The 27,126-nt window shown below is 43.9% G+C and overlaps 1 protein-coding gene across 1 annotated transcript in view; it reads left to right on the top strand.

Moving 5' to 3' along the window:
- Nucleotides 1–1,691: 1,691 nt before the first annotated feature.
- zeb1b (zinc finger E-box binding homeobox 1b) overlaps nucleotides 1,692–27,126 on the top strand; it is a 63,556-nt gene continuing 38,121 nt past the window's right edge. The window contains exon 1 of the mRNA XM_037756518.1: nucleotides 1,692–2,169. Coding sequence (XP_037612446.1) covers nucleotides 2,112–2,169 — 58 coding nt within the window. The 5' untranslated portion in view covers nucleotides 1,692–2,111. The remainder of the gene's footprint in view (nucleotides 2,170–27,126) is intronic.

Below are 27,126 nucleotides of genomic sequence, written 5' to 3'. Positions count from 1 at the left end.
AATGTACATTTTTGCACATTTTTTAGATTAGTTTAGTCTTTAATGCACATTTTGCACATTTTTTTATTATAATTTACAGTCTTTAATGCACATTTTTGCACATTTTTTATTATAATTTTGTCTTCAAAGCACATTTTTAGATTATAATCTACAGTTTAATGCACATTTTTGCAGATTTTTTAGATTATAATTTACAGTCTTTAATGCACATTTTTATCTTATAATTTACAGTCTTTAATGTAAATTTTTTTAGATCATAGTTTACAGTCTTTAACGCACATTTTTAGATTATAAATTACAGTCTTTAATGCACATCTATGCACATTTTGTTAGATTATAATTTAGTCTTTAAAGCAAATTTTTGCAAATTTTTTAGATTATAATCTACAGTCTAATGCACATTTTTTTTAGATTATAATTTAGTTTTTAAAGCATATTATTTAGATTATAATTTACAGTTTAATGCACATTTTTGATTATGCACACTTCAGATTATAATTTACAATATTTAAAGACAATTTTTTTCACTTTTTTAAATTATAATTTACAGTATTCAAAGCAAATTTGTTTCACATTTTTAGATTATAATTTACAGTCTAATGCACATTTCTTTGTAATATGTATGAATCATCTGTCACTTTATGTAGCCTACATATTGTAATATGTACATATCTGTCACTTTAAATCCTACATGCTGTACATACATTATAATACAGACATCCTCATGTGTACATACAGTACATAATCATCCAGTCCATGTATATCCATCCAGTATTGCACTATTTGTATTGTTTACAACTTCCAGAACACTTGACTTGTATACAAACATTTTATCTTTGCTATTGTATTCTTATTTTATTGTTGGTCATTGTTGTTCTTAGCTGTTATCGGGGGGACAAAACAAACAACAACAAAAAATAAGATAGCCTTCAGCAGGTAGGTTCTTATGTCTAATGCACATTTTTGCACATTTCATATTATAATTTACAGTCTTTAAAGCAAATTTTGTTCACATTTTTTAGGTTATAATTTACAGTCTTTAATGCAAATTTTTTAGATTATAATTTACAGTCTAATGGACATTTCTTTGTAATATGTATGTCTCATCTGTCACTTTATGTAGCCTATATATTGTAATATGTACATATCATGTCACTATAAATATAAATCCTACATGCTGTACATACATTATATAGACATCCTCACATGTACAGTACATACAGTACATAATCATCCAGTCCATGTATATCCATCCAGTATGGCACACTTTACACTTTACACTATACATCCTATATACAACTTTATAGACTGCACATATGTACATATTACATTTATTTATTGCACATACTACATTTATTTATTGACGGACTATGTTCACCCATTCACTCTGTATCTCTATTATTGTTTTTATAATTTTTGTATACCTGTACCTCTCCTGTGTTTCACTCTGTTTGCTGATGTTGCAGCTTTGACACCTGAATTTCCCTCCGGGGATTAATAAAGATTCATTTTATCTTATCTTATCTTATCTTATGTATTCCAAATGTGCACTATTTGTATTGGTTACAACTTCCAAAACACTTGACTTGTATATAATTAAAAATTGTATATTTCATCTTTATTATTGTATTCTTATTTTATTGTTGGTCATTGTTGTTCTTAACTGTTATTGGGGGAGACAAAACAAACAAACAAACAAAAATAAATAACCTTTAGTAGGTAGGATGTTATGTTATAAATAATGCAAACTACCCACTATCACCTATAGGCCCACACCTTTTACTTCCTCCTATAAAAAGACATGTCTTAGATCCATGAGACATTCAGTGGAAGGCTAGGGCAGGTATACAGAGCTGTGCATGCAGTCATCCCTCTCTCACTTCCAGTACTCACTAGTCTGATACTGGCAGCGTGGGTCGGGGAGGTGCTGGGAAGGTGATGTCGTAAAGCTGAGAGTGTCGTAAACCAGGTGCGGAGAGAGAGAAGGGGAGGTGAAGAGGAGGGAGGTGGAGGGAGAGGAGGGAGGTAGGGAGGGAGGTGGAGGAGGAGGAGGTAGGGGGGTGAGAGAGGAGGTGACTCTCCGTGCAGCATTTAGACACAACGAAAGGATCATGGCGGATGGCCCCAGGTGTAAGCGCAGAAAGCAGGCGAACCCGAGGAGGAACAACGGTGAGTTACAACTAAATACTTCACTCTAAGGAGCTTTTTTCTTTCCCTTTTTGTCATTTTAAAAAGTTTAACAGCCCAGAAGTGCGGTAAAGTAGCTGTGGAAGTAGCTGTATGTGCAGCCCCTCTGTATAATATGTGGTGTACCGTTATATACCTGCAGTCGCGTCTCTCTCTCTCTCCTCCGCCTAGCGGTCCGCTGCACCGGAGACACAGACCGTTATATACGCACCTCACCTCCTTGTTATGAGTGCACTTTAACACTTCTTTTATTCATTTAAACACACTTTTTAGCTTCTTTATACACGCTGCTTTCATTGGTTTTGTTTCATTTTGTCGAGTTTTTTTGTGAGCACACCACTAAAAACTCGGGACCTGCTTCTATGGGAGACTACCTGACTGTTATTGCGGACAAACACAGACGGTTCTTTAACAATCATATGTTTGTTTTTTTTAAGTCGTGGACGTGGGTTTATGTTTGTGAAACATAAGGGAACAGTTTGGTGTTGTTCTGTCTTTCTTTCGCTCACTCATAGCAGGTAGCGACAGGACACTGTTGCTGTGCACTACACGGACTGACAAAACGCGTTTTTTAACGAAACGCGTTTTTTTGCCGCCTGCTTCAGAACTCGCTTTGTATTATCGATGTTTTAAAGGCAGAAAAGGAGAAGAGTGTTGTTGTGTTGAAGCACGTTTTTAAGACAGCTCTTTTCTCTTCTACCCTACAACTTATTACGCTGTTTTTAGTGCCGTGCTTTAAACGCTAAATGTTTTTTTTACCGCGGGTGTTTTTTAATAGTAAAAGTAGCGGCAGAAAAAGATCACCATAGAAACATGGTTCAGGGGGTTCCGGGGAGAACGAGGGGATATCTCACGCGCTGTTTGTGTGTGAGCAGCTGCCCATATAAGGGCAGCGGATCCTCTCGGAGTCGCGCTCTGGGAATCTTGTTCGACACCGGGGAGACGAAACCACACTCAGTTTTTCACGTCTTTCCTCTTATCGCTTATTTTAACAGGCTGTATGGCGTTTATTGATAACACAAGTGGACACATAATGTTCGTTTCGGTTTGCGAAGCAAAACGGCGCTTTTCCCTCACCTTATTGTGGTGTGAAAATAGTGTTTATATGGCAAAAAGTAGGTTACTTTGTCACTAGATTTATCCCCTGTTTGCATTACACGCGTTGATGTTGATTGAGCTTAAATTCGTGGTAAATCAAATGGAGTTTGGCGAGTTGTTGAAAGTCTGTTTTTTGAGAAAGCAAGCCTTTTTTTTGTTGTCTATCAACTAGACATGTGTTGTGCCACCCAGTGTAGCTCAAAGGAACTGGACTAACACAGGATATTCAATGTAAATGTAGTCAAAACAAACCTGTACCATCAAATATAGCCTATGCTATGGGATGGAGATGGACGGATGTCTACTTGTTGTGCTTAAAAACAGTAATTCTGTGGGAGGAAACAGTGTTTTCTTGCTGTCGTGTGGATTTGCTGTGGATACCTGCGGGAGTGATGTGTTTTTTTTTGATGGATGCTATAGATGTTTTCCCACTGTCATCTCCTTTCTTTATGGGATGTGTTCAGCTATGCATTCCCTGCCTGTGTGCAAGGTGTGGACACACCTTAAATAACGGTGCAAGGTGTGGATGTCTCTCTGAGAGAGAGAGGACAGAAAGGGAGTCTAATTTACCTTGGATGTCTACCTGTCATTTGTTGCTCCTTTAACTTAACTTATTAAATAATGACATCCCTATTGATATTTAAAGTCACATCCTTAACCAAACAGATGTGTTCCCTGCTACTTTGCTACTCATTTGCATTTTGCTTCAAAGAGCCGTCAAGGTCTTGCTTTTAAGTCCTCACTTCCTGCCACCTCCTGACAAGACTGTCATGTAAATCAACATCTCTGCTTTTTTTTGAAGGCAATTCCTCAGTAAAAGTTAGATTGAAGGCTGCTGTTTGCATGTTGTCGTACCCTCTGTTTTTGTTATACTTTTATAACAAGTTGGCGTTTTCATACTGTCTTTGCTATAGGGATGCACCGATGCCAATACTGGATCGGATATCGGGCCGATACTGACTCATATAGGTGGATCGGGGTATCGGTGACAATGGATCTAATCTATTAAAATATATTCTATATTTATATAATATATACATTATATACTGGAAGTTTAATTCCTGTTTGAGCAGTATGTTACTGCAATAAAAAAGGTTTAATTGTAATTCCTGTTAATTTTTAAGATTTTTTTTACCAAAGGTGCTGGTGATGATTTATTATTTTGATAATAAATAACAATTCACAAAATGTATATTTATTCGTTACATTTTGTTTTACAAAGTTAGGAAAGCGATGAGTAAGTCTCAAGCCTGATGTTGCCTCACACATAACAGAACGATCCCAGTCACTTCTACACAGTGAGGCATACAGCTGATTCATTAAACACTGCTATATCGGATCGGTACTCGGCATCAGCCTAGGTATATCGGTATCGGGACTGAAAAAAGTCGGATCGGTGCAACCCTAGTCTTTGCAGAAAGCAACTCCAGCCCTTAAAAAAAGTTTCAATAGCCATTGCTTGGGCTCTTATAATTAAACAAGCCCTCAAGTCGTGCCCAGTTTGTTATGGCCAGCGGCCTTGCCAGGTCCCTGGCGAGCACGGCGGTTGGGGGGGGGGGAGCTGAGATCAAGGTGAGCTCCATTCCCCGCTGTAAACAGAGAGGTGTTAACAGCCTGCAGGACGACAGGTGTTTGCAATCGGCGGGATACTACAGCTTCCTTTGTCGCTTCTCCCCAGTCAGCTCCCCCTAAGGAATAGCAGCCGTTCCCTGCGACGGTAATTTAACACAGCAATTTGGGAATAGAGGAATGCGCCCGGTGTTAACATTCTTTACAAAAAAATAAACAAGGCTGTGCTGGGACAGCTTTGTGCCCCATGCTCAGGAGCTGATGTTTTCAGAGCGGTGTTACGGGGACACCTTGAAATGCATACAGGTATAGCTGATTTCTATTTATTTGACAATATCACACGGCTCATTTGTCTCATCCCCTAATCTGTCTTTCCTTCCCCCTCCATCCCCAACCCTCTCTCTCTCTCTTTCTGAGGCGTTCACACACTTGCACCTTGATGAATCATCCATCAAATAAGGAAAATGAGGTTGTGGGCTTGGCGCTTGGCAACAACTCATGTAACGTTGAAGAGCATGTTTATTGGCCTGGTAAAACTATACTTAAACTATACTTAGTGTGCCCTGGACTCACTCACCCTGTCTAGAAGCTATTGAATGCAACCACATGCTGCAAGTTTTGTGGGAGAACAATAAAAAACAACAACGAGTTAGCTCTAAGGTGCAGTTTGTTAGTGCGAAACAAGCCGTGTTCTGGGCTACAGCGGAGGAGGTGGGGATTGGCTCCGTGGCTCCGCATGCCACTTCGGTGTTTTTAAAAGACATCTGTTTACATTTAAAAGGTCCGCCCCTGTTGTGCGAAGAGTTTAGCAGAGGAGGAAATTTTTCATTTATCTCGCTGCTTTTCACCAACTTCCTCAGCAGCTTCATTTAAAAGTGCCAAGTAAGAAGAAAATCCCCCTGCCTCCTCCTCCTCCGCTCTCTCTCTCTCACTCCTCCTTCCAGAGCTATCCTTTATTTTGGGGGGTTAAGACACAGTAGCCAGGGGTGCTGTTGATTGCCCCCTGACCTAGGCACCCATGCGTGCCTAGAGTATGACTTCACTTTCCCCCCCCTGTGCCATTGTGAGGCTTCCAGCATGTCCAATTGTGTTTGTGTTAAAGTCTGTTCAATGAAAAGGGAAGAGAGGAGGAGGAGGAGGATGAGGAGGAGGATGAGGAGGAGGGGGGGGTGTTGGAGCTGCAGCTTTTTTCTGCGCTCCCTCCTTCTCTTCTCTTCGTCCACTCCTCTCTGACCCCTTCAACTGTGGGCTCCGTGCTCCCCTGTGGAGCCGAGAGGGGGGATGGAGAGAGCTGGTGAGAAGAAGTGGCCGGGGTGACTAAAGGACTTTACAACAGGTGACATCTGAGGGATGAAAAGCATGAGACACATGGCAGCTATCTCACCAGACCTGTATGGATTTTATTAGAGTCAAAACTAGCTGTATGTTTTGCACATACAACCCAAAATGTATTTTGTACCCCAAATACAGGTAAATATCACGTTTTACTAGGGCTGTCAATCCATTAAAATATTTAATCGTGATTAATCGCAAATGTTAAATGTTCAAAATGTACCTTAAAGGGAGATTTGTCAAGTATTTAATGCTCTTATCAACATGGGGGTGGGCAAATATGCTGCTTTATGCAAATGTATGTATATATTTATTATTGGAAATCAATTAACAACACAAAACAATGACAATTATTGTCCAGAAACCCTCACAGGTACTGCATTTAGCATGAAAAAATATGCTCAAATCATAACATGGCAAACTGCAGCCCAACAGGCAACAACAGCTGTCAGTGTGTCAGTGTGCTGACTTGACTATGACTTGCCCCCAAACTGCGCGTGATTATCATAAAGTGGGCATGTCTGTGAAAGGGAGACTCTTGGGTACCCAGAGAAGCCATTTTCATTCACATATCTTGAGGTCAGAGGTCAAAGGGACCCCTTTGAAAATGGCCATGCCAGTTTTTCCTCACCAAAATTTAGCACAAGTTTGGAGCGTTATTTAACCTCCTTTGCGACAAACTAGGTTTTCTAGTTTCATATGATGCCAGTATCTTCACATAAATAAATACATTAGCATTAACACATTATCGCATTAACTTTGACAGCCCTAGTTTTTAGTTTTTTTTGTTTGTGGCTCAGCTTCATCACTCAACACGTCCATCAGGGTGGGAAAAGGCCTGTCCTTGTCTGACCATTCGGCGGAATTAAAATGATGTGATGTACGACCACGCTCCCACCTCTGTTAAGGCAGCTTAATGATTAGCTGCTCCCATGGAGGCTGAGAGCATTAGCCTATAAAAAGGTGCTCTCCCTTCGTAAAAGCAGGAGTTTTAAACCCAGAGTCAGTTTCAGTAACCCCCTTAACTGCGCTTGGATGTGCTTTATTGGGGTTTGTGTGGCTGAATGCTTAAATGAACCATTGTGTGTTTGGGCTTTAGTGAGAAAGCCCGAGGAGAAAGAGCCTAGTTACCTTTGCAGTTTGCCTGCTCTACCTCATACACTTTCAGTGGCAGAAGAAAAGGCCCATTCAGCGGGCCCGGCATGGGGAGGGAGAGCCCTTTTCACACTCGGCTTGTGGGAAACTTCTCCTCCATACTGTGCATGCCATTTGCATATGACCCATTCTTTTCCCAAAGGTCCCCGTGAGGGAGGAATCCGCGGAACGTTCGCAGAATTCATCAAATCCCTCTCTCACGCAGCCCTCGGGCCCTCAAGAGCCCTGCTCTGCAGCGCTCCGTTTTGACATTTTTGTCTCGGAAAATGTAGCTTACGTCTGCGTCACGTTCGCTTGCTTTAATGCTAACGCCGACGCATCCCCGTGGCATTTATGTCCCATGTATTTTAAAAGTGCTACCCAGTTGTGCTATTTTTAATGTCAGGGTGAAGGCTTAATTTGGCACAGCAGGCAGGAGTTTCCCTAAAATCCCCAGCATGGGCCGTGAGGGGGTCCATCTGCATGACAGGACAATGTGATGAGGCCGCCGCGCGCCTCGGAGGCTCCCTAACTGACGCCCACGCAGCCATCCGCGGGGTCGACAACACTCTCCCCCGAAAGGACAAAAATATTGAACACGGGGGGTAATACAGGGATGAGGCGGTGGGAGCTTGTAGCGACGCGTCAGCTCAGTGAACTGAACAAAAACACGACCGTTGGCCCCCCCCCGCCCCCAGAATAGCAGCCCGAGCGCTAACGATCGTTTAAGTACTGCAGGAACCACAACTGCTGCCTTGATGCAACACACAACACGCGGAACAGCATCCATACGGTTGAGTTGTGTTGGTCTGCAACAGCTCCGACAGCCTTGACCCCGATACTGACACAGAAAGTGGTGTAGGCAAGTATCTGTTGCAGTGCAATGCAGGGAGGGAGAGCTCAGTTAAGTGTATCATGTGAGCTAACTGAGCCGAAAAGCCTCCTCTGCCCTCCTCTCCTCCACCGACTCCGGAGCAGTGAGTCACAGGCAGACAGGTGTGTTTTGCGAGATGATTTCAACCTCACAAACTCTCCAACCATGTTCTTTTTCCTCTTTCACATTAACTGTCCCTCGCTCCCTCCCTGGTCTCCCCCCCTCCGTCTCAGCCCCTCCCCACTAGTGTGGGGGTGAGAGGTAATATTCTCCAGTAGTGTGTATACTTGAGGGAGAGATTACCTCTAAATTGCCATCCTGGCGGAGGTAAATATTGTGTATGGTGTGCCCCGGCGCTGCTTGCTGATGTGTGTTTTTAATCATGTATTTGGTGGCTTCTCTTCAGGTCCACAGTGAGTCCCTCTGGGTCTGTCTGCAGACCCCTCCTTGTCCCCCCACCACCACCTCCTTCTCTCCCTTCCCGCCCATCTATCCCCTCCCCTCCCTTGTGGTCCTCAGTGGAGCGGTTAATGAAAAAGACTGGACTGACACAATAGGCAGAAGGCGGGCCCGGTAAGGGGCTCTTACGCCAGCTTGTGTTTATGGCAAATACTCATCAGGACTAACCTCTGCTGTAGCTTCACTCAGACCAACCGACTGTCACTTTGTGTGTCTTTGTGGACGTAGACGTTGGATGTCTATTCCTGCTTGACCTTACTACAGTCCCTCAGTGTCTCTTGTCTACAGGGATGAAATTAGATGACATCAGATGAGTAGTAATCCGCCGCCGTGCATTGTGCTTTGAACGCAGCCTAGTGGGCTGGCTTTTTGCCAGCCCGTTATGATGACCATATTGATTTTCCCCTCCGTAGCACACACAACTGATAATGGCCCTCCTGAGGGGGTACGCATTCATATTCGCATACTGATTCCAGTTGCACAGCTTCGACTGCGATGTGACTGACAAATGAAGTCCCCCCACAACTCTGTGCATTGAGGTGGCTATAGGCTAGGCCCGTGACACACAAAAAACCTTAGTCACCCTGTTTGTTAGTCAGAGAGAAGGCCGGCTGCTATGTTGAATGTCAACATGGATAAACATCCACACAGGATTAATGAGAGGAGAATGGTCAGCCTGAAAACAGAGGGGAGGGCAGAATAGAGGGAGGCATGGAGCATCCGCGTCGCCCCATTTAACTCATGAGTGTTTTGTTGGGCTCCCCATGACCCCGCTAGTGTGACCTAACAGAAGGAGGCAGCCAAGCCTAGACACACTCAGCGACTGTTAGCTATAAGAGGAGAGATACAGTATGTCTTTGTGAAGGAAAAACACAACATATGAATGCAATGAAGGAATAATATGCAGTCTGGACTAAATTGTCTTCAGAGCGGTAAACAGGTCAAAACAAAGACAGAGAACGTTTTTTTTATTGTATACTTACTAACTATAAACATTTACAGTATTTCCTAACTATGTTAGGTAAGTTGTGTCTTAAGTTTGCATGTGGTTTCATTAAGTTCCTCTTTAAAGAGACTCAACAGGGCTGGTCCCATTTAACAAATACCTGTCACTGAATGATGCATCCATCTACACCAGCGCTTCAGTGTATTCCCCAGTGCGTCACCTCCTTCCATATATGAGTGTCACTATTCTTTCTGCTAATCTTAAGTATTGCTTAAACACATAGTTAACAAAGGTGGCACCAAGTCATTGTTTTTAAAGTCACAAGTAAGTCTCAAGTCTTTGCGCTCAGGTCCCAAATTAAGACTGACAAGCCCCAAGTCAAGTCCCAAATCAAGTCCCAAATCAAGACTGACAAGTCCCAAGTCAAGTCCCAAACAAAGTCCCAAGTCAAGACTGACAAGTCTTGAGTCAAGTCCCCAAGTCAAGACTGACAAGTCCCAAGTCAAGTTCCAAGTCAAGACTGACAATTCCCAAGTCAAGTCCCAAGTCAAGACAGGCAAGTCCCAAAACAAGACTGACAAGTCCCAAGTCAAGACTGACAAGTCCCAAGTCAAGTCCCAAATCACGACTGACAAGTCCCAAGTCAAGACTGACAAGTCCCAAGTCAAGACTGACAAGTCCCAAGTCAACTCCCAAAACAAGACTGACAAGTCCTAAGTCAAGACTGACAAGTTGCAAGTTAAGTCCCAAGTCAAGACTGACAAGTCCCACGTTAAGTCCCAGGTCCTAATTTTTGAATTTCAAGTCCTAAACAAGTCATAATGCTCTCTTCACCAAATTTAATGTAATTTGCGTCTCCATTTTGCATGGTTTTTGTACGCGAACAAAATTATCTTTGGTATAATTTTTTCCAACTGATGGTTTGTAACATAACATTAGTTATTCATGGTTCTCTCCAGCAACTTGATTGGATGACGTGAGATTGGTTCGAACATAATAGATCTTAGGAATTAAGTGCCAACTTGCTGGGAATGAATGACGTTAGTTGATTCAAGAAATGAATGGAAATGAATTGATCTGTGGCCCACTTTTTGAATAACATACTTTTTAATCTTTGGGCTTGGGGTAAGGTATCTTATAAAAAGTATTTTCAAGTCAAAAGGCTCAAGTTCAAGTGAAGTCACGAGTCATTGGTGTTAAAGTCCAAGTTGAGTTGCAAGTCTTTGTTGAATTTGAGTCGTTATTTAATTTGTGACTCGAGTCTGACTCGTGTCCAAGTCATGTGACTCCGATAGTTAGTTTCACATTTAACCTTTTGGATTTGATGTTCTGTACAGTACGGTTAGAGCTGGGATTGTGTTCTTGCTCTTGTTGACCAACCTGTAAATTTAGGCTTTCTACCCGACAAGCACCTGTGATACACGATCGACGGCCTTCTGGAGCAAAGTACATAGTGCAGTTTTTTTACACTGGGACTTTATGTACCTGGGAGCTGGAATCAAGCCAGTGACCCGCTGACATGTCTTTGCCCACCTGTCCTGGCTCAGCTCACCGCTGCCAGCGTTCAGGTGTTTACAGTCCAAACACACCGGGGCCTCCCCGAGCACGTAACATAAATACATGTGTGGGTGTAATGTGTGTGTAGGTAGTGAGGGGAAGGGATCTCCGTAGCCAGGCGATCATACATCTGTCTTCTTACTCATGCTGACAGCGCCCTCCCCTCTCTCGTTACACTGGCGCCGGCGCTTTTGCCTTCGAGTCAATGAAGCATGGCCTTTAATTGATCACGTTTGGAGTTGTACGACACTATCAATTAGTGCTTGCTCATCACTTGTTTGTTTGTTTTGTCCTACTGTTCCCATTATAAGACCCATCATTAGTTGTATGATCTGTGCGTTGACAACATCAACAAAGCCACACTATTGCCCCACTGTCAGGTACTTTCCTCCTGTGACCCTCTATTTCTCTTTTTCCCCATAAATCGTCTCACTCTTTGGCTCCTTCTTGAGTCCGATGTATTCTTCTCTTTTAGCTGCCTCTCTTTCTCCCTTCTCCTCTCTCTGGCAGCTGCCTTGGCTCTGATTCTCCAGCACCAGCAGGTGCTGTAGGCATGCAGCAATTCAGCTATACGGCACTCATAAATAACACCTGACAAAAGTAGGAGAGAGCCAGAGCGAGCGAGAGAGGCAGAGATTGAAAGTTTCCTCTGGCAGGAGAACAGGGTGTGGCTCACGGTCAAATGCCGGCCTTCTCAAGAAGGACATGTTCAGAATAGAGAGAGAAAAATGTGAGCGTAGCAGAGAAAAGAGGAGGAATGCGAGCTGCATTCACTGTAAATGTGTGAATGCGTCGCCTGTTCTTCTGAAGTTTGCGCTTCTCCTCAATGCCAACTTTTCAATAAACCGCTTTCATGCAAATTTCTAGTAAATGGCTCTTTTTAAACACAAGGCCAGCACTAAGTGACTGGTTAAGGAGGAACTTGAATTTGAAGGAAGGGAGCGTTATCTTTTCTGTAATTAGGATGTAAGAGCTCGGAACAACGTTAATTGTGCTCTAAAAGCAAATGAAGAGGTCAGGAAAGGAATTATATGCACACTTTCATAATCATCATCAGTAATGAACCAGCACTCGGAATAAATGAACCCATAAATCAGCCGCGATCAAGGACTATTAATGAACGCAGCTCAAAATCAAACCCGGGCTGTCTCTTTGTCATTTTACGCTCTTCAAAAAACGCCACACACACATCCTGTCTCATCAGAAGCTATCGATCAGCTTCTCAGGGCGAAGGTTAGTTTGTCATTTTCTCTCGCCTCGCCGTGAACAAAACCAGGAAGTGTGTGAGAGATTACGGCCCAGGATGCAACCTGAAAGCCCTTTATCTCTGGGAAAACAAGAGGCTTCCTGCGGTCCTGCTCCCATCCAGGCCACCTCCCCCCTCCTTCACCTAACTGGCCCCCAGCACCTGTGGCAGCCTATTTATAAGGCTCCTCATCAGGGGCCGTGGAGACCACAAACCGGGAGCAGAAAACATGAAAGCCTGGGAAAAAGAGTTAGCACTATTGCTGAGCTGTGGACCCGTCTGTTTCACACCACACAGAGGGCAGAGAAAAACAGCATCTCCTTTCAGACACATTAAAACGATTTGGCTCTGTTTAATTTAAGGGTGACGAAAGGTCAGTTTTTCTTTCTGCAGAGTACTATGCTATCCCGTTGAGACTTAGAAAGGGGGCTGAAGAACACTACGACTGTGTCAACCCAATGACTCCAGTTAGGGGTGAAAGGATCTATCAATCTGGATCTATATATCGGTTCAATGATCAACGATCCAATATCATCAATGTAAAGTGAAAACATTTTGTGGCACGTCTGTTTCACCATTTCCGTCCAAGCGCAACTCGTTCCAAAACATTCACACAGTGCTAGCAAAGAGCGTATACTGCCAAGAAGTGAAAGTCAATTGTTCTTTCCATTGCAACATCAGCGCCCAGCAGCAGAGCTACGCTTCTGCTATTTTGGACTAAAAGCGACTACCGGACGCCAGTAAAACGTCCGCCCACAAAGTGCCATATAAAATCAAAACTACATTATTTCTATTCTAGTTACTATGACGGTGAAGATAATAAAGAAACTACTTTTTGCAAAAAAAAAAAAAAAACTGGCAATTTTTTCTTAGAAAAATAAGCACTACAATGGCACAGGACAATAAGGGGACATACTAAATAAGTGTTTTTCATTTTCTACCTAGTTTCTAGTTACTTAAAAAATATTCCCGAAGCCGGATCATGTTCCAAATTGCCACCAAAATGTAATGGATTGTTCATTGTGCCACACCCCACCCCTCCAAAAAATTGCATTCAACTCCATCACGGACTTTTGGAGTAATCCTCCAAACGGACAAACCAACAAACCAACAAACCAACGCCGGAGAAAACATAACCTCCTTCCTAGGCCTTCGGCGTTGGCGGAGGTAATAATAAGCATTTTCAGTCCAAAATGGCAGCAGCGGCTGTTATCAAAAAAACACCAGAGTTTCGTCACTTCGCTTATATAGTGGTTACTGGCCACTCGGTTATGCTTTCCGCAAGGATGGCCGCACGGACATGAGCCGGCGTGGAATCATGAAAAGGAAACAAGCGGGGTTAGCAAACGGGGTTAGCAAGCAGTGCTAGCGGCGTAACGTTAGCGAGTGTGCAGTCGGACGAGAGAGAAAGAGAGCGTGTGTGGGATGGTGAGTAGCAGTAACGTTATAGCGTTATAGCAGTCACTTCTGACCTGCCTATAAAGAGCAACTGGACACAGTAAGGAGAAAATAGTCCTGTCAAGTCTGTGTCATCCTCATGAGGAAGTTCATGACTTAAATTAAACACTTATGTTGAAACCATTTCAACATAAGATTCCACCTCTCATCTGGTATTTTTTGATGACTAAGCAATTGGTACATCGCAATCCCGTTGGTCACCTAATGTTGTGTTGTTAACCCAAAAACCTCGACCATAGAAAACACTCCCTTTGCTCCTTTGAGTTGCTGCCACAGCTGGCAAGGATGGTTTGTCTTGACGGTACCCTGCGTTGAATTTCAATGACCCCCGTCCTCCCCCTGGTCTTATTATGCCATCGCTGCTAACTGGCTCCTATTCACTGCAGTGTCCTGACTTCCCAAAGGGGCCTAGATAAACAAGGGCTATTCAGTCCCTGAAAAGCCCCCCCTCCCATACCCCTTGCAGCCTCGGCCTCTCCTTGTTTCAGTGCCAGGCTGCAGCGCGTCTCGCTCGCCACCGACGCCAAGCAGCAGCGGGCACCGTGCCATCGATTCTTCTGCACCACACAGCACACTTTTAGAGAGATTAAACTTCGACTTGACTGTGACGACTGATAAATGGCTGCCGCTAATGTAACGTATGAATGGCGAGGAAGGGGTGCCTTTCTGCATGTTTCTGTGATAATGTGCAGTGTGTGTGTGTGGAAGAGGGAGCAGTTATCTGTAGGTGTGGCGTGGTGTGATGTTGCAGGCCAGGCTGACTTCCTGTTGTTATAGTCCATCAGGGAGATCAGGGGGTGGGGGATGCTCCCATGAGACTACCCCGTGAGAGTCACATGGTCTGGCTGCAATGCATTTAAAAGGCCATGTTTTTTGTGTGTGTGGCTCAGCGTGGTTTGCGAGTGCATTCCTGGCCTCCACCTGAATCCTGACCCGAGTGTGAACTGTCTCCTCCTGGCTCTTCCTCTCCTATTTCTATTTCATTTTCTGCCCGTTCCCTCCATCCATCCTCCATCCTCCATCCTCCATCCTCCATCCTTCCTCCTAATCAACAGATCTCAGAGGAAAACCACACATCTCCCCAGGGTGCCCCTCTCTCTATCTCTCCTAACCAGATGTTTAAAAGCTGTTTGTTTGTTTATCCAACGGAAGTCACTTTGATTGATGCCTACTATAAAACTGTGCCTGTCGTGCACGCCGATGCCACATACCTCTGTTTTTAGAGTCAAATATTTGAAAGAGCGGATCGAATAAATCGGCCAGGTAAATTGCATCAGCAGTTGTCCACGGCCCTTGTAGTTGAAATGATTGCAGACATCATTGTGCTCGCTGGCGTCTGTGGACCATTGGTATGCAAGAGGGACAGTGTCCCTTATGCCGACCTTACACCAAACGACTTCGGTCTCGCAGACATATTTCCAATGTCGGAATAAAATCACGAGAGTGTTGCGGCGCTCTCCCGCGATCTCAATCGTTTAGTGTAAGGTGGTCATAAAACTCAGTCCAAGCTCTCTTAAGTCAGTCCTTTTCTCGTCTCGACGTTCCGATAAAATCAAACAAGTTTGATATTATCATGAGTTCAATGACGTAAACATTGTCAACAACCAGTAGGTGCGCTCTCTCTCCAGCACCAAACAGGAAGCAGCAAATGGGGTAGAAAGTAAACACGGAGAAACTGGTGAAGTGAACAAGAGTGCCTCTTTGATGTGTCCTCCCATTTCTACCACGATAGATGATAGTTAATCAACAGTTTTTCTTCTTGTAAATTTCCACCAGGAGCAGGATGTGACATCATCTCAAAAGGAATCTAGTTGTAGTTTTGTAAATAATGACCCTGCAAGATCCCCAGTCTTTGCAAAATCTTACAGTCTGTGACTCAAAACTCTGTGACTTAAGACACATTGTCTTTAGATGTGAGACTTCAGTACTTTTAAAAGTCTTTGCAAAGTCTCCCAGTGCATGGTCGGCATTAGATTGTAATGGCCCTCCTGTCCAGCCCACCTCCGCCACTCCCTGACTCGCCTGCTAATTTAAAGCAGCGCCCTTCTAATCGAATGGCTGTCTGATAAATCTATGAATCAGGACAGATGTCCGGCATGGCAGTGGCAGTGACACAGCGTCTAGACGGGCTGAGGGGTGAGCAGACGACTCGCGACGTGATTCAGATCCGAAGGAATCTCGACGCCCTCCATCAACCGGGGGCTGGTCGTGTCTGCTGAGCGGCATTTTAACCAAATCTGTTCCACCTGAGCGTCTGAGAGGGTCAAGTCCTCAAGAGGACGAGGGAGGATTTTCTCAGGCCAAGGTGGATTATTATGGACAATGATTCTAAAGTACGCCCTCAGAAATAACATTAGAGTTGATTGAAGCGTGCATTATGGTAACAAGGTAGCAGGCTTGTATTTGGGTCAGGCTTTATCTAGCCCTCTTCTTAGGAAAAGGCAGAGGCCCCGGGGCTGGATTCCACCTAATAATTGTATTGCTCCCGTGACAGATAACATTGATGTAAAGCTGTTTATTGTTGATGATGAGTCTATTGAACCCAGCCGTGCTCTCTCTCCCTCGTCCTTGGGGAGCTTATCCCCCGGGCAGGGCCGCTTGTGTTTTTATTAAAACCCAGGTTTAAGTGGACCAGGTCCTGCGATCGACAAGCAGATTAACCAACTAATAAAACATACATCACGATATATATCGAGAGGCCCCCTCTGAGACTCCGGCTATTAATATACAAATATGGAGGATTACTGTCTGCTTGTCTCCATGGCCGTGGAGAGGGGATTAGGGTCCTGGTCCAGACAGATTGGATTTAATGTGTGTGTACGACTAAACGATTGCTGTACTACAAAGCCCTTCTGTATGCGCAGACTGATCTCTGCTCTCTCTGGCTGAGACGTCATAACATCCTGTTGTGTTTGTGGATCGGTTACATCCATGACATCTGTGTGTCAGTTCTTTCTCAGAAAGAAACATTTTATTTGATCCTCTATTTTGATAGTCATAGTCACCTAGTTAGTCATCTGCATTTCTACATTTCTGTTCTTCACAGCCCATACTAACCTTATTTCCACTACATTATGCAACACTTGTTTACTCGACCAAAACATGCAGGTTTGCAAGAAATGACCGGGATGGTCTCTCTGTAGCACTTGTGTACTTTCCTGGTATTTAGTTTGTTGTGATGACTCAACGAAATAAACACCTTAGTGTATAATTGTATTTATAATTTTCCTTAATGAAACTTTTGGTAGCACTCTCCATGTCTATAATGCATTAAAATCTGCTTATAGGTCGCTTGACCTCTGACCTCAAGATATGTGAATTAAAACTCTGACATGAACAGAGTGAAAATTGTACCCTATTATATAAAACCGATGTTGACAATACTCAGCATATCGCAAAATGTTTAAGATTGCAAGAAGATTGTATGGTGACTTAAGTATCGTGATAATAGCATATCATGGGGCCTCTGGTGATTCCCAACCCCTAGTATGAGTGCTTATAACTATAATTATACAGCGCTATAAGCAGATTATACACATTATAGACATGGGCGTCACAGAAAATGCTACCAAAGGCGTTTTTTTCTAATCATAAATAGCATAAAAATTAACATTTGTCAACTGCAAGTTACGCTTAAGTACGTCCAACTGTCACAGTTTGTTGGATGGGTGGCGATTGACTCGTACTTTCATAAATGTCCATGTATGTGTGTGTTTCCAAAGCGGGTAGTCGTGAACCTGACAGAAAAGTTTGCCATGTACTAGAAATAATGCATCGCCTTTATAAAAGAAATGTACATGAGCTGTACATACCTTTGCTGCTGAGGACACCATAACCTCTCAGGCTGCTCAAGTTGTTCATGGACGTCTCAGCGACATGGAAGTCTGAAACAGATCAATTCGGATCCCAAATAAAACAGGAGACAAACATGCACACAAACAACACAAAGCACAGACTAGCAAATCATATGACTCTCTTAACTCACAATCAACAATTTCATAGTCTACAGCATGCTCGACACTGAGAAATTAGTCCCAGTCTGGCATACATATTGTTCCCTCTAGCAGCTAATGTGACGCCATTTCAGCCTGACGCACTATTGAATTGACAAATTACTAGATAATGCACGGGAATAAGGCTCCTTTAAAAGCACAGACTTTGATTTAAACAGAATATTCATATTTTTTTTACTGCTATCGGGATGTGCAGAAATAAGCATTTCCTTCAGACGTTCCCGTCTCTCTCTATTCCGGTTATGAGAAGGACTATATGCTCACATTCTGCAGAAGTGAGAAAAAAAACTCCAGAGATTTGTTTTAAGTCCCCAACTTCCTCTGTGCGAGTCCCCGATCCGTCTCTCTCAGCATTAAAGCGTAGCCTGAGGGGAATCCTCATAAAGTCAAACTTTAAGGGGAGATGGATTAATGCACAGACACAGATAGGCAAAGACTGGGGAATTCTCAGTGGGCTACAAGTGACTACACCGAGTGTGGCGATAATCACTAAAAAGTGAAAACACGTGTAGTATCCTACCCCGCAGATGTCCTAGAGATAGCACTCGGTGTGTGTCCTTTACCTGTTTTAACATGCGGCCCACACAGAAACACACTCACACACACACCCTGGGCTGTTTATCCCCAAGGGCGCCCAGCTAAAGGAGAGAGAGCCCCTTAATCATGTCCCTGTCCCACGTCCTCGTTATCAGCCACGATTAATGAGCTCTCCATTAATGAAAAAAAAAAAAAAAAAACAGGAGGTGCCAACCCCTCCTGTAGGAGAGAGAGGCGAGGGGGGAGGGAGGAGTGTGTGCGTGTGTGTGTGTGTGTGTGTGTGTGTGTGTGTGTGAGGGGGGCTGATGCTCCCCAGGTGCAATGACATCACCCTCCAAGGTAGATATGATAACTGTCACAGCTCGCTTTTGTTGAGGATGACAGAGCATGTGTGTGTTTGTTTAAGTGTGTTTGCGTGCACATGTGTGTGTGTCGGTGTCTGTGTGTGTGCCTCACACACAATGCTGTGTTTTGATTGTTCAAACCCAACCTCTTGGGTCTAATCCGTTTTGCCTTTGTATACGTGTCTCCCTCTTTTGTCTATGGTGGCTATATGGCGCGAGGAGGGCGTGAGGGAGGGGAGGCGAGGGATAAGGAGCGCTTGATGAGACAGTGGGAGAGGAGGAGGAAGAGGAGGAGGGGGAGGAGGAGGAGAGGGCGGCAGGTGCAACGGACACCCGGCGCAATCACCGGCGCTCGGCAAAAGCGGCGACAGGAAATCAAGGTTGTCTTGGCAACCTGGCACTATCGATTAAGCGCGGCCGTCTCCGAGCTCACATCAGAGTCCCGGTGGAGATGGTGATGCGTCGGGTTTCAGGAGACGAGAGGAGAGGAGGGAGGAGGAAGAAGAGTAGATGCTGGACTTAAGAGCAGGAAGAGAGGAAGGATGGACACCGATGAATATAGGTGTCTCTGTCCTCCTTTACTGGACACCTCCGCTCCATGTTGCTCTGATTCTCTCTTCTAGATTTATGGATGCAGAATACTTCGGAGTCATTTCCACGGTCGGGGCCTTCTCAGAACCCCGCAAACATTTAACACGCCCGTGTTTCCCCGCTGCCTCCTTTGTGCTCCCTCCTCCTTGCATCTGTGAGAGCACAGTTCTCCCAGTGTTTCCAGGCCATTAGTTCACATTGTGCGGTTTGATTTAAGGACCCGGTGGCATACATGACGAGTTTACTTTCCTGTCTCTGCAGGGCAAGGGAGGGGGGTTGCTGTGCAAAGCCCTGCGTGCACACAGCGATTTCACCATAATTGTACAGGTGGTGATGTTGCATAAGGCCTGCGCAGAGGTAATCGATACGCAGTATTGACTTGTTAGGAGGAGTATTTTTGTCTGATACTGCATTCAGTTGGTGGATCTTAGACAGGCCACGTCTCTTTCACACTCGCTCCCCCCCTCTCTCTCTCTTTCTCTCTGCTGACAGAAGGTGAAATCACCCCATCCCAAATCCCTAGCAGATATGTCCTCTCTTTCTCTCCTTTATTATTAATTGCCTTCTTTATTTTATAGATTTTTTTTCTGTCCTGTCCATCATCCAAACGTGCAACGTGTTTCCCCCACCTACAGTATGAACTAAACACTTGTTAGATTGGGAAGCCGTGTTTGCCGGAGGAGATCTACCGCTGTCTTCTTATTGGAAGGACAACAGTACAAAACTCTCCCTGTCTCCATCCCTCCCTCTCACTCGCTTCCTCCTACCCCCCGCGGTCAGCAGAACACAGAGCAGTCCTCTGTCCTGCCATCATGTGGGTGTTACAGCCTGGTTAACCCATAACTATCTGCTGAGGATCTGTATTGTTTCACACACTGTTTCATTTAGAGAGTTCAGTAAACTCAGTTTTTGCTCAGGAATAGTTATGTATTTTGGGAAATACTCTTTAAGATCGACACCACTCTCCTGACTGTTTGGTAAATATGAAGCTACAGCTAGAAGCCAGTTGGCTTAGCTTAGAGTAAAGACTGTGAACATGGGGGAACAGCTAGCCTGGCTCTGTAGCGTCTCTAAAGCTCACTTATTAACATGTTTTATCTTCATTTAATCAGTACAAAAAACAAAACAACACTTTGTGGTTTTACAGGGGGGCAGGGCGTAGTGATTTCCTGTAGTTGCCACTGGTTGCCTGGCAAACTCACAGTCACAAGACTCCAGGAAGTCGCTGCGTCAATGAATTAGCTTGTTATTATTCTGCTTCATTATTGATAGAAACGCTAAAGGCTATGTTTCTCAGCTTGCTTCTCCCGCTCAATCAGCACAAACAGCACTGATCAGTCTGACCAGCATCACCCCACTGCATCATGGGTAGGTTGAATTATGTCCAAACCCATCAGAGTTAATTCACACTGTTGATGATTTAGTGCGGCCCATCCAGAGAACTAGGTAAACAACTCTCTAGTTGACCCTTCATATTCATATTGGAAATGAGCTCAGCCCGCAGTTTACTTTCAGTGTTTGAAAATTATTGTTTTTTAAATCATTCCTTCATGACTTGATGGCTTGTCATGAAAACTTAAAGGTGCAGTGTGTAGGATTTTGCGACATCTAGCGGTGCGGTTGCAGATTGCAACCAACTGAAACTTTTTCCGTGTGGCTGAAAAAAACGCTAAAATATGAATGATCCTATCTAGAGCCAGTGTGTCCATTCTGGGCTCCTGTAGAAACCAACCCGGTCTCACAGGAAGGCATATAAATACCACGACATTACACAGACATTCCGCGTGTCATGAGTACGCATTTGAGCTTTTTCTACGCTTTTCGCGTGTCATTTGTACACCACGCAAACGTCCGCAGTTAGGTTTAGGTCGTTTCTCACTTTTTATACTACGTCACTAACTCTTACCGTAGCATTTATTAGCGAATGCATTTATATTACAGTCAGTACATAATACATGGCGTACAAATGACACGCAGAAATAAAGAAACGCCTTGTGCATTATCGTGGCACTTATACGCCTTTTCGTGCAAACGGGCTGGTAGAAACATGGCGTTGCAACATGGCGGACTCCGGGAAGAGGAGCCACTCCCTATGTAGATATAAACGGCTCATTCTAAGGTAACGAAAACACAACGATTCTGTGATTATACACTAAGGAAAAAAAATTATTAATTTTATATTCCATTTCTGCCAATAGAAATGCTAAACACTGGCCCTTTAAAGACACCCTGGCTTTGAACAGTATTACAGTGCAACGTCATGGCTCCCAAAACAAATATATGACAGAAATCAACTTGAGAGGCTATTCATGTATCGATATGGACAATTAAATATTGTTTCCTGTATTAACCAGTAGTGTTTAACATCACTTATAAGTCAAAACAACAGGCAGGACTTGGTGTAACTAATAAGGTTACAACAACACTGACTGATTTATACTAAAATGAATTAAGTAGTGCCAAATTAGACGCCCTCAGACTTAAAATGAACACATTAACAGGTGAGAACAGAACTGAACTGAGCACGACCAAAATCGTTTGTGGCCCAGAGTAATGTCTTACAAGACTGAAGGGGCGCCTAACATCCCAACTCCCCTCTCATCTCTCTTTATTTGGGCCTATTCTGGGCTGGACTAATGTGGCGGCGGCGCTGCGTGCTGAGTGAGTCAGCGGTCATTAGGGCGTGCAGACAGCACTCTGCCGGAGGCCACAGGAGCCAGTCAGTCTAATGATGAGGTCGGTGAAGTGCCAGGGACCTGAGCGCTCAGTCAGGACGTCCTATAGCTCCATCCAATTAGCCTCACCCCCCCCTGCCCCGCCCATAGTCACCGTTACTCTGACAGCGCAGGACAGCTGAGAGACGGACATTAACGCTTCCTCTTTGTCGGAAAAAGATCTACTGAGTGCTTCTCTTTGCCATGCAACAAGTATCGGATTGTTGATTTCATAACTTCCTCATCTTGCATTTCCTTTTGTAGACGCATATTCCTTTGTTAGCCCCGAGCAAAGTCTGTATGCTCGTATGTGTCGGCCACAAGTATCTAGTGTAACCGTCATGTAACTGACTTGAGCCGTGAGAGAGAGAGAGAGAGAGAGAGAGAGAGAGAGAGAGAGAGAGAGAGGCTCAGATCCAGTCCTCCTCCCCTGGGAGAGGCTGACTGAACAGGAATGTAAACATGGCAGCTAAATAAACTGCTGTGTGGGACACAGAGAGAGAGAGACAGGGAAGAAGACAGAGAGGGAGGAGAGAGTTCAGGATCACTCAAAGGAAAGGACACCCTATTACAGGCTGGATCTCAGTTTAAAGTGAAGAGTAGATGGTTCTGAATCAGGACAAATGCAGCAAAGGGGATTCTCTTTTACATCACATGAGCTAGAGGCAGCTGTAATCAAAGTATTGAACCTGGGAGGGGAAGATGTCATCCGCGGCGCATCGAGGCTTACAAGGACAGCTCAGCATTCCTCTCCCTCCCCTCCTTTTAACACCTTATCTCAACCTCTCACTCTAAAATAAGATGCACTCACACCATGTCACATGGCACCAGACATCACCCACAGCTCCTCAAATACTCCGCCGACTTTGAAAGCTTGAAAGTGCAGGAGGCTGCTTCGCACTGGTCTGCATTTCATGTGAAAAAAAAAAATGCAGTGTCGGGGGTAGCTGTCATTCTCTGTGATATGAGGAGTAACTCTACTGTTGCACTGCTCCCGTGCCAGTTCTTTTCAGTATTGTATTGCAAACAGGGCTGTCGATCGATTAAAATATTTTGATCGTGATTAATCGCGTGATTAATCGCGTTATTATCGCGTTAACTTTGACAGACGTAATTGTAAACCATCAGGTGCTGTATGAGGTGAAAAGCTGTCCATACTGATGGTACAATGCCAAAGATAATTTACTTTTCACATTTATGAAATTGTTATGCCGTCAACAGCACCAGCAGTCCTCTTTCCACTGGTCCCAGTGCAGGGAGAAAAGCATCCTGAAAAGCGTCTCTCTGTCTGGGGCTTCTTTCTGGCGCCCTGCGCCTCCACTCCCAGTAGCAGTCTAATCCTTCAGGCTTGTTTTGATGTGGTGATGTGACTGTTGAGCACAGGTGGTGCCGGCTGCTGCCATGCGGTCTTTCTAGTTGCCGTAACCCAGGGCAGGTGGCAGCCATTACGACTCTGTCTGAGGTAGCAGACGGGCAGGTTTAGCCATCAACCGTCCCACCGCCTGTTCTGCTCTCTCAGCCCACAACGGCTACCGATGGATGACTGTTGACATAGCTGAGAAAGCTGCGCTGGCATGGCACAGAGTCCCACTACCACCTGTCCCTTTTTTACCTTCTCCCCAAAGCTCCAACCAGCACTTCTTAAAGGCACTGCTTTAGATCCCGCTTCTCAGGTCCCTGGTCTTCCATGTTTTGCTTTTTTTTTTCTCTCTCTCTTTCTCAGTGCCTTTCATTTTCTCCCAAGGTGGATCAAAGAGAAGAGGTCTGTGGAGGCGTATAAAACCAGACTCAGTGTCAACAAGAAACTTTCTCTGCTTCTTACATAGCTAGAGGAAAAAATCCCCTCACAACTTCTGAACGCTTTATATTTAATAGGGCTGGGACGATACACCTATCTCCCGATTCAATACTATCCTGATACTTGGGTGCCGATTTGATATGTATTGCGATTTTTAAGTATTGCGATTCTACAAGTATTGCCATTCCATATAACGATTTGTTGCGATTTTTGTTCACTTTTTAAACACTAGACCATAGGGAGAGGTTGAATCATCCACTTCTAGGGACTTTTACTTTGGAAAATATCTAAATTAGTACAGTCAGATGTCCTGAAGTCAAATAACTAACTCATTGCCAGGCATGATTTATTATTTTTTTTCCAGCAATCAAAAAATCAAAGAGTAAAGACATTTCCCTCACAAATTAGTGGTATTTTATTTTTAATTTATAAGGGACATGTAATGTTTGTTGTTTCGGCTCGCTGCTATTTCTTTTGGTTGACTACAACAATAAAAGTGGTAACTTCCTTCTACCTCCGCAGAGCCTCAAATGAGGCAATTATATTCTGGCATTAAAAAATCGATTTAAAAATCACAACAACAAGAAAAAAATGTGATTCATAGGTGAATCGATTTTTTTTACCCACCCCTAATATTTTGTTACAGTAGTCACTGAAAATGGGTGCATCTCTTTGCCACAATGTCCTCTTCTTACACCAACAATATATCTATGCCACCGGCTCATCAATGCATCCTGATATCCTACCTGATGTCTTCTCCTTGTCCTCCCGCTACCATCTCTCCCTCCCTGCCTCCAACACTGGGCACCGGGCCAGAGGTGCTAAACAGCGTCTTAACCTGGTGTCTGAGCCTCGACTCATCCTTTATTCATTCCCATTAAAGGAGCATGAGAGTTGTTCTCCGCCTGTAGTCGCTGCCGTCCCCCCCCCCCCCCCCTTCCATTAGAAAGACAAACGGCCGCGGTGCGAGTGTATCTACCTAGTCTTCTGTACATAACTAATGAATGAGATATGGTGATGATGTTGGGGCTCTTCTGATACCTGTGAGTCCAGTTTGTGACATGACGGACCATATGGTGAGGCTGTAGGAAGACACAAATACACTACAGGGGTATAGGTGTTGTTGCATAAAAAGTCTTGATATATATACTCAGAGATGAGACTCTGCGGAACGCATTGATGTTGTTTTTCTGTGTGTAGTGTCAAAAATGCGTCCATGGGAGCAGGTTAGAGAACTGGTAGTCTTTGCTGTCCTCAAAAAAATATTGGTCTGGATTAACATGAGTGCCGATGGGGCAGTTGGTCGGAGTTTCTCTCACTTTCAGGCTCCTAGAGCCAAATGTGTAAGTCAGTTTGATTCTATAGTTACATGTCTGCGACCAGCACAAGCTTTCCTTCCCTTTCAGAAGATTTTAGAGCTCCCCTCCACTCTAGCGGTGAAAATTTCACGAAACGTGAACTGCGATTTCGGGGAAACCGCTCCAGCTATCAAAATGCCCACTTGGCCCAATAAAGTCCCAAGTCTCGTGAACCGTTCAAACTTTTAATCATTTTTCTACGTTAAAGTATGGCGAATCGGCATGGCCCCAAAGAGGGAGTGTGTTTGAGCTCTCTTCACGTCGATTTCCCATTGTTTTCTATATAAAATTAAAAAATTCAAATTGATTTTTGGGGTTTTCAGAATGTTTCTTGGTAGCCCAGTGAGAATTCCACCCCCTCTGTGTTCAGCTCAGATCCATGTTCAGATTAGGTCTACAGCTGTGATAGTTTTCTCGTTTATTAAATTTTGGTCTCAAGCTGCTTTCAAAGTGGCATAAAAATGTGGTAAAAAACCTTGAAATCCCCATTTGAGGAAGCTCGCAATCATCTTGAAATAGTTATACTGTTAAACAGAGGCACAAAAACAATAACACTCATCGAGTACACATGTGCACACAAATGCCTCCAGCAGTGCCATTTAGCTGGCAGCGGGCCAAAATCTTCCTTACAATATAAGCCCCCAGGCTATAGTGCTTCATGTAGAGCACACACACACACACAGACACACACACAGGCCAAACAATATCAGCATCTCCCACTTTTACAACCTTGTTTCCCTGCGTGAAAGAAAAAGGAGAGATAAAGAGAGGAGGACAGCAGACGATGGGAGGAGAGCAGCGAGATAAAGGTTAAGAATGGCGATGAAAATGGAGAAAAGTGCTACGCCAGCGACTCCGGCAGGGAGACAGACAGGAGTGAGCATTTCTGCCCCGCTGGTGGAATTTTGAGGGTGTAGGGAGGGGTGTGTGTGTGTGTGTGTGTGTGTGTGTGTGTCTGTGTGTGTGTGTGTGTGTGTGGGGCAGGTAAATTGAATATCAGCATATCCTGTGGACTGTCATCCCCACAGTCTCTCTTTCTCTTTTAACCCTCACTGGACTGCATCTCAATCAATTAACGTAACTTGTAGGGGTGGGAAAACACATCGATTCCCCTGTGTATCACGGTTTGTTTGTTTTTTTTTTACGATTTTTTAATTACATTTTTAATGCCAGAATCAATATATTTGCTTAATTTGAGTCTATGCGGAGGTAATAGGAAGTTACCACTTTTATTGTTGTAGTCTGAGTAACGTGACGTCATATCCGTTCCGTATCCGTCAACCGAAACAAAAGTAGTAGAAAACGGCGGAGGGTCCACGTGGATACGACCTGCACCCTCACATTTTAAATCCAAAGTGGTAAACACTACACATACAGTAAAAAAAAAAGTATGGAAATGCACATATGGAAATAAGATTGATTTGATTAGCGGGAGTATACACGTGTGACTACTTCCGGTTTTCAAAATAATAAAATATGCTCTCCAGAGGTATAAAACATTACATGTCCCTTATAAATTTAAAAGAAAATACTACTAATTTGTGAGGGAAATGTCTTTATTCTTTGATTTTTGGTTTTGCTGCAAACAATTTAATTCCGTTTGACTTTCGGACAACTCTGACGACAGACATGCTGAAAATCAAACATTTTTACTGTATTCATTTGGATATTTTCCAAAGTAAAAGTGCCTAGAAGTGTATGATTTTCCCATGGTCTAGTGTTAAAAAAAGTCAAAAAAATCGCAATAAATCGTTATATTGAATTGCAATACATATCAAATCGGCACCCAAGTATCGTGATAGTATTGAATCGGGAGATAGGTGTATCGTCCTGTCCCTAGTAAATGGTACTATTGGTTGGAGACCCTCGTGGGAACAAAGATCATTGACTGTTTGACTGTGGGGAATGTGT

This window comes from Sebastes umbrosus, chromosome 21 (assembly GCF_015220745.1).
Source record: "Sebastes umbrosus isolate fSebUmb1 chromosome 21, fSebUmb1.pri, whole genome shotgun sequence".
Taxonomy (NCBI): Eukaryota; Metazoa; Chordata; class Actinopteri; order Perciformes; family Sebastidae; genus Sebastes; species Sebastes umbrosus.
Note: the sequence above shows the minus strand (reverse complement) of the source record. Positions and strands in the feature narration are given on the sequence as shown.